Genomic DNA, 9,173 nt, shown 5'->3' with positions numbered 1-9,173 from the left:
AATATCAAACTGTCTTTCTTTATTACATTTATATATTTCAAGTCAACTCTCACCAACTTCTTGGTATATACACTAGGGTGGGTCAAAAAAATATTTTTTTTATTTGTCAGTTCTAATAGTGATAAAATGATGTTACCTGTTGTTTTATAATCTTCTATAAAATTTGGAAACAATTGGATATCATTATCTGCCTCCGGAGCGACGTTCAATATTCAAAAAATTGGGAAAAACAGTGTACTAATAAAAAAGTGAGAGAAAAAAATGTTGTACTATCCGTCAGTTCTAATAGTGATAAAACGATGGTACCTGTTGTTTTATAATCTTCTATAAAATTTGGAAACAATTGGATATCATTATCTGCCTCCGGAGCGACGTTCAATATTCAAAAAATTGGGAAAAACAGTGTACTAATAAAAAAGTGAGAGAAAAAAATGTTGTACTATCCGTCAGTTCTAATAGTGATAAAACGATGGTACCTGTTGATTTATAACCCCTATAAAATTTTGTAATAATTGAATACTATCCTCTGCCTCCGGGATAACATTCAGTATTCACAAAATCAAGAAAAACAGTGCTAAAATGAGAGCTTATGAAAATTTGTTTCAAGGTGTTTTATACAGCTTTTAATTTTTCTCCACTACACTTTGTATAGATCTGTGCAAAGTTAAGACCTTGGAGAGTATTCCCAAAACCAAACAAAAGTGATGTTTTGTTCACAACTGTACTGAAATGAATGCATCAGCGCGAGACTCTCCCTCTCTCAACCTCCCTCCATCCACGGTACACAGAGAACCGGTATGTTCGCACGCATGGAAGGCGAACGCGTGACGTCATATGGGAACCTTAATTTTCATCCGGCAATGCTAAATGAAGCGGTAATATTGTTTGAATTTTAAAATTATGTACCTATCATTGCTTTTTAAATAAGAAATTGTATTGTATATTCTTTTTACTGTCATTTTCCAATGTGCATTTAATTTAAACATGAATTTCCGTTGAAAAATAAAGATTTTAGGTATCTGTTGTCCAATATACATTCACCATAGTAAAACATTAAAAAAATAAAACAGAAATAATATAAACATTTACTTTACTACTAGGTCTGTAAAAATGTTTCACATAAAATTGTTACTACTTACTGTTATTCTAGATTGTTGAAAAATATTTGACTAAAAATAAAAACTTAACCACAAATCAATTAAGAAATTTGAAGTTTTAGATGAATAGAACCAATTACTTGATGACTTTCAAATTTTATTTACAAAATAGAAAAATGTTGATTTTAAGTTAAACCAGGTTAGCAATCTAAAAATTTCAAGAGCGAACATTTTATTAGACTGTAAATATACATACATATACAGAGTGGGCCAAAGAAAACAGTCCACCTCGATATTTGGCAGTATTTATTAGATTTTAAGGAAATGACGAAACAGGTCGATTTTTGATCTAAGTGGGACACATTTTTACGGTACATACATTTGTCATTTGTCAACCCCCTCCCTTCCACTCCCCCACCCCTATTTTTAAATAGGGAATAGGGGTCGTGTGCTAGCCCATTTAAAATGTTACTCGATTCTCTATTCAGTAATATAAACATAATTATGTATACAGGGTGTTCAAGAAAAAAATATTTTAATTAAATTAATTGACACAAAAAGAAGAATGTATGTAATTTATTTAATTCAAAATACATTCTACTGCTGTCACAAAACAGAAAAAAATATTTTTTGATAAATAAACATTGCTCTTCGCTTAATTTCAATATTAAAGCTGCCACCCATCTGTCTCTTGGTAGGTTGAATATTGAATATAAGCGAAAAACAATATTCATTTATCAAATAAACATTTTTCTCTGTTTTCTGTCAGTAGTAGAATGTATTTTGATTTAAATAAATTGCATACATTCTTCTTTTTGTGTCGACTAATTTAATTCAAAATAATTTTTCTTGGACACCCTGTATAAATAGTTATGTCAATGTTATTATTACTGAATAAAGAATTTAATAACATTTCAAATGAGGTAGCATACGACCCGTATTCCCTATTTAAAATTAGGGGGTGGGCGAAATGGAAGGGAGGGGGTTGACAAATGACAGATGTATGTACCGTAAAAATGTATGCCCCGCCCCTTAGATTAAAAATCGGCCTGTTTCTTCATTTCCTTAAAATCTAATAAATACTGCCAAATATCGAGGTGGACTGTTTTCTTTGACCCACTCTGTATATGTATGTATAAAATGTTCGCACTTTAAATTTTTAGATTCCTTACCTGGTTTAACTTTAATGTATTATGTATATACATGTTATGTAACATTATGTATATGTATTATTAAAAAAACAAATTTGCGGGAAAAGTTTTATTAATAATATTAGAATTAGTATCTATAAATAAAATTTTTTTAAATTATAAAATTTAGATATCTTTTTGTCAAGTGATCTCTGGCAGTTTTTAAAACTTTTTTCTGTTAATATCCCTCATTCTAATATATGTTCGTGTTCTGCACATGCATAATATCACCTCAAATGGCATTATAGTCTCGGTTTTAATAAATTACTATAAAACTAATATTATAATAGTTTTAAAAATACACGGTTATGCTAATAAACAACAATTTGTAACTAAAATAATATAGAATTACTTCAATCGTTAACAGCTTTATATTTTAAAACCGGCTCAATCTATTCACTTTCAACGCCACCACATTTACGAAATAATGCATCCAAACAATAAGCAAATATCTGTTAGGTTCCCACGTGACGTGCTGCGCGGCCGAAATCAAATTTAGCGACGACAATCGGCATACCGGTTCTCTGTGTATCGTGCCTCCATCGTCGTCTTGAAATTTAGACAGCATTTGCTTTGTGTTCGGTCGTCAACGCAGTCAGTGAGTTAGTGTAGCTGCTGCTTATCAGAGGAGTCGTTGTTTTATGTATATCTCTTTTCGTTTTCGCTGAAATGGAACGTACTCGAAAAGCGTTAGAAAGTCCGTTGTTTGGTGCAATCGGTGAGATGAAAGACAATATGCTTCCTACTTATGAAGACGTGATGAAATTTTACTACTGGACAAGACATCAACTGAAATCGAAAAAAGGTACTAAAAAAGAGCCAGTTTTTTGTGAAATAGCAGACATTGTGACAATAAAAATTCGAGAAAGATGGGCAAAAACAAATATTCCAATTGTTTCAAATACAAGAGTAACACAAATGTTAAAAACGTATAACTTAAAGTGCCAGAACATACTTAAATCACATCCTAATGTTCCAACGAAAAAGTTAGAAGATTTTCGTCACAACAGCAAAGTTCTATTTGATATTTCGTGCTGTAAATGCAAGGAACTCAATAACTGTACCTGTTCTAGAGACACAAAAGTACCATTAAAAGAGTTGAACTTTTTAATCGATCAACGTACTACACGAAATATGATAATTGGAAACTTGGATATCGTTGCTACAAAACAAATGCAAAAAGCTGTGAAAAGAAAAGCGACAAATGAAAAAGCCTTGTCTAAAAAGAAAAAAAGCATATATGAGCCCGGAACTTCCTACCAGTCTACACTCGATGTTTCAACGTCATCTTCAGATGAATCTGTGTGTTCTGATTTTAAACCCACTTCTGTAAATATTGCGACTCCATTATAATTATTTAAGAAAAAAACTGCAAAAACTATTCATTATTCTACATTATCCAAAACTTGTGACCGATATGGGGTGTCTGATAGGGCAGCGGCAGCCATTGCTTCAGCAGTTTTGCATGACATCAAATCTAATGTGCCAGTGATTGATAAGATCAAGTTACGAAGGGAAAGAAAGAAAACTAGAAAAAATCTTATATCGCAGGAGAAAATTTCACAAGTACATGCGCTATACTTCGATGGACGAAAAGATAAAACGTATGTAATCAGAAAACAAGGAGGCAAAAACTACCGAGACGTTATTCAAGAGGAGCATATTTCGCTTATAAAAGAACCAGATTCCCAGTTCTTGGGTTATACTGTTCCATCTTCTGGTACGTTCAAAGCGATAGAAAATTCGTTAGCTAATTATTTTCGAATGGAGGGAATGTCTCTTGACGATTTAATAGCTGTTGGTTGTGATGGAACAAACGTGAACACTGGAAAAAATGGTGGCATTGTACGTTTACTTGAAACGCGGTTAAATAAACCCCTACAGTGGATAATTTGTTTGTTGCATATGAACGAGTTGCCACTTCGACATTTGTTTCAATTTATTGACGGCACTATAGCGGGACCACAGACTTTTTCAGGTACAATAGGGAAGGCTTTAGAAACTTGTGCAAAAAATCCTATTGTTGAATTTCAAAAAATTAGTGGTAATTTACCCTCAGTAACAGTGAAAGATTTAAGTACTGATCAATTATATCTACATAGAATTGTGTCTGCGATTATGACTGGAGAATTTCCGGAACACTTGGCCAATAAATCACCAGGAAAAATGTCCCATGCAAGATGGTTGACTCGTGCTAATCGCATTCTTCGTCTATATGCTTCGACAAAGGTTCCTTCAGAAAACCTAGTTATTTTAGCCACTTATATTGTGAAAGTTTATGCTCCAACTTGGTTTCGTATTAAGACTCATCCCACATGTAAAGATGGAGCACGACACTTATGGGCCTTAATTTAAATGTCAAGATACGTCTCACCTGAACTGAAAGCCATAATTGATCCTGTGATACAAAGAAATAGTTATTTCGCGCATCCGGAAAATTTATTATTGGCAATGTTAACTGATCATCAAAATCACATTAGGGAACTAGCTGCACGTCGTATTTTGAAGGCTCGTAAAGTAAAACACAACATAATCAGGTTATTCGAAGTTCCAACTATAAACTTTGATGCACAATGTTATTATGATCTAATTGACTGGCAACAAGAACTACCTGAACCCCCACTACTAAGAAAAGTATCTGATGAAAGTCTTAATTCCTTCATTGCAAAAGCAGGGGAAAGTGAATTGTCGTTTTTACGTCTACCTTGCCACACTCAAGCAGTAGAGAGAGTTGTGAAGACTGTAACAGAAGCATCCACTACGTTGTGTACAAAATCGGAACGAGAAGGCTTAATTAAGGCGAAGTTGGAGTCTCGCAGAGTAATGCCGCAGTTTGATAGCAAAAAGGATTTTGCTACTACTTAGTTATAGTATCTCTTTGAATATCTGTCTTTTTTTGTATTAATACACACATTTTCTTTAAAATGTTGGTTTTAATTGTTTCCTTCGTTTTTGTTAATATCATGAAATTTTAATGTCAAACCGGAGGCAGAAGATAACATCGAACAACTAAAAACTTTTAAAGGTGAGTTTTAGGTACAACACCGTGCCATTTTAGCACTATTAGAAGTTGATAACTTTCACATATTTTTTTACGCGTTTACGATAAATGAATGATTTTCCACATAATTCTGATATTTCAAGGTCAATCCGGAGGCAGAAGATAATTTTCAATTAAAATAAATTTTTCACTGTCAATTTAGCATTACATTTAGCACTCTTTTATAAGTATTACAAAACAATATTGCACACATTTTTTTCCCATATACAAGTGACCCACCCTAATATACACACACCCAAACTTATCTGGAATCGCCATGTATTTCAAAGCAATATTTATTTCTTTTGAAAAAACTTATTATTGTTGCGAATAATAAAGGTTTTTATTGAAAATAAACAAATCGATAAGACAATGAGATAGTACAGCTCGGTACGGTATAGGACAATGGTGTAGGTTATTTGCTTGAGTTGCAAATTGAACGAAAATAAATAAACTAACTTTTCATGTGGGAAACTAACTTACAACTGGGAAAGATATTGGTCTTGTGGAGAAAGTAATGTTCTCAGAGGGACATAGCTGTAAAGTCATGCGTAACACAGGGCGTTCTGTCCAAAACCTATGCTAGGTAACAAGAACTAGGAAAGCTTAAAAATAAAGCCAAAAAAGTCGCCAAAAACTAATAAAGGATTGCCACGATCGCTTAATTGTCAAGTCAGCTGGAGATCACCCAACCATTTTTCACCTGCAGCTCAAAAGCCAGCTTTTGGAAGCTACAGGTGTAACTTTTTCAGTTGAAACGATAAGAAGAAGAGTTCGTGCCAAGAAGTATACAGCAGCAGACAGTTACGAGTTCCCAAGTTATCTAGGCAGCACAGGATTGGTCGCCTAAATTGGTGTCTGCACCACCAAAACTGGAAAATTGGGAATTGACAAATTGACGAAATTGGGAATTGACAAAAAAGAATTGGAAAATTGACAAATTGTGCTATTTTCAGAAAAAGTCAGTATTGGTGTAAAATCAGATGACCCATAAAATCGTGTACTTAGAGGTCGAAAAAGACAAGCAAGAACGAAAACTGTCAGATGTGTTCACAAATATACAAGGAGAAGTATAATGTTCTGGAGAGGAATTGTGATCCGTAAAAAAACCTCTTTAATTTTCATCCATCCAACGTTAATTACTCACAGGTATGTTGATTACCTATAGTTAGGCTCTGGAGAGATGCAACAGGAGAAAATTTAATTTTCATGCATGATAATGGACCTCCACATACCATTAGAGTGACTAGAGACATCATTGAAGCAGAAGGTATCCCTTGTTTGGAGTGGACTTTTTGCTCACCCGAGCTTAACCCTCTAGAGTATTTGTGGGATATACAAAAGAAAAATTAGAGCTCGCCGGAATAATTCACAAAACACCGCACGGCTAGTATAAGCTGCTTTTGAAGAATGGAGCAACCTACTACAACAAAATGTTGAAATTTGATTAGGAGCGTGCCCACGCAAACTGAAGTTGCATAGGACTAGAGGTGATAACACTGACTACCAAAAAAAGTAAAAAAAAAAAATAAATAAAAACAATTTAAACATTATTAGTTTTACATTGAAATGTTTTATTCTATTGACTTTAAAACCACTAGTTTTAATTTGTTTGTTAAACACTTTATTGTTTTATTTAATTGTGACGTATTTGTTATAAAATGTCTTAAATAAATTATGTTTGACTTCGTGTGTTCGTTTTTTTTTTAATTCGCACAAAATAGTAAGAGATATCAGATGATTCCATATAAGTTTGGGTGTGTGTATATAATAAGCGAGTCTTCTACAGCTGACGCCGTTTCTAACATCCTAATTTCCAGCGTTTACTGTCGAAGCAATCTTCAGTTTTTAGATCTCTGGCGGTCATTGCATCTTCGATATCTTCTCTCCAGGATCGTCTTGGTCTACCTCGTGTTCTTCTTGTGGGTGGGGTCCATTTTTCTATTTTTTTTTGCCATCTACTTTCAGGCATTCTCTGAAGGTGTCCATACCAGTTGAGTCTTTTGGCTTCGATTGTCTCTATATTATCTAGATCTCTATTTTATCAAGATTGTCTCTATTTTATCCAGAACTTCTTGGTTTTAAGAGTAATAATTAATAACACTCTTCTAAAAAAAAACAATATCTAAACTTTAAATGAATTTATTAAAAAAAAAATTATACAACCATTGTGGATTACTCACACAAAAAAAAGTATAAACATATTATTGTCACGTATTGTTAATAGACTAATTTCTAAGTTTTAGCGAAATGCAGACACCGTTCTTTGATTTAAGAATTGTATCTGGAACTAACTGCAGATCAGGGTTGGGAGTAGACGGCAACAACTCAAAATTCCTTATTACTTTTGATAATGTACTTTTCATTGCCAGCATCGCAAATTTTTGCCCTGAAATAAAAAAAACATAAAATGAATAGAGGAGAGATCTTCATAATATCTAACATTTATTACGGTTTTATATTTAATAGCGATAGGTTTATATAGCAATCTGTCATTATTTTTTCATGATAATAAGTTTATGAAGGCTATTGCACTTATTTACTAACACCATGTATATTGTACAAATATGTATTATTCAAATGGACTAAAAACCAACACTTTGAATCTGTAGTTCAAAAAAAAAATAATAGTAATAATTAAGTATCACTTAGTTCTTTTATTTTCATTTTAAAAAAGTTATAGAAAGCCACATATCCCAGAAACGTCCCATTTTTCTTCTATTTCATGTATATGTTACCGGCCAAAACCGATTTCAGGACAAACTAGTTTGGACTAGGCCAAACTAGTTTGTCCTAAGCGCGTTAGGATAAGCTAGTATGGCCTAGACCAAACTAGTTTCTCCTTTCGCACGTAGGCCAAACTAGTTTGTCCTAGGCCAAACTAGTTTATCCTGATATAAAGAGACACACTTCAGGCCAAACTAGTTTATCCTTAAGTGTATGTTTTTATATCAGGATAAACTAATTTAGCCTAGTCTAAAGAAATTTAATCTAGTCGAAATAATTGATTTCAGACTGGTTGCTGATTTAAACGTAAGTTTAGAAGACACTATTAAGAGTTGTAAGACTTTTAAGTATTTAGGATAAATGATAAACCGAGATGGCACTTGTAGGAAAGATATAAAAATCAAAATAGTACGGGGAAAAGAAGCCACGAAAGCACTCCATGGAATGATATGGAAGAACACTCTAACTAAAGAAAACAAAAAAGGGATTTTTCAGGGCACAGTGCTCAATATTACCCTACAAGAGCGGAAGAATGGCCAGTGACAAGTGACAACAATAATACGAAATAAAATACGAACAGTTGAATTGGAGTTTATGAGAAGGTGTCTAAAAATCACCAGGTAGGATAGAATAAGAACAGAGGAAATATGAAACAGAATAGAAGTAGAATGCTCAATTACAAAAAAGTTGTGGTAGTAAAAGTAGAGCGATGAAATGGTACGGGCATGTACAAAGAATGCCGGAGCACAGGTGGCCGAAAAGATTACTGGACTGGGATCCGCGGGGAGGAAGACGGAGACAAAGACCTGCTGTGAGATGAAAAACTCACATACGAAATACTAGGATAGATAGAGATCTCAGAGATGGTGACTGGGAGAATAGTGTGCTATGGAAGACGAAAACGGCAATCTCTTAATTGGAAAAAGCCAAGAAGAACGGCTTAATATAAATAAGCAATTGAATAAAATACTTTGTGATTGGAAAAATAATCATTTTTATTAAAATTATAATTATTCGTAACAAACAAACAATAATATTGAGTTATATTCGCGGTCGGACGGACAAACGTACAGACAGCCTAGGTCAAATTCCTCACCTTTAGTACCATCCTTGGATTAT

The 9,173-nt window shown here is 33.5% G+C and overlaps 1 protein-coding gene across 4 annotated transcripts in view; it reads right to left on the bottom strand.

Annotated features, from left to right (window-relative positions):
• Positions 1–7,453: 7,453 nt before the first annotated feature.
• LOC126881332 (cytochrome P450 4d2-like) overlaps positions 7,454–9,173 on the bottom strand; it is a 190,855-nt gene continuing 189,135 nt past the window's right edge. For all 4 annotated transcript variants that reach the window (XM_050645557.1, XM_050645570.1, XM_050645564.1 and 1 more), the window contains one exon: positions 7,454–7,716. In XM_050645557.1, the coding sequence (XP_050501514.1) occupies positions 7,556–7,716 (161 nt within the window). In that variant the 3' untranslated portion in view covers positions 7,454–7,555. The remainder of the gene's footprint in view (positions 7,717–9,173) is intronic.

The sequence above is a fragment of the Diabrotica virgifera genome, chromosome 1 (genome assembly GCF_917563875.1).
Source record: "Diabrotica virgifera virgifera chromosome 1, PGI_DIABVI_V3a".
Lineage (NCBI taxonomy): Eukaryota > Metazoa > Arthropoda > Insecta > Coleoptera > Chrysomelidae > Diabrotica > Diabrotica virgifera.
The sequence above is the reverse complement of the archived record's forward strand: the minus strand, read 5'-3'. Positions and strand labels throughout refer to the sequence as shown.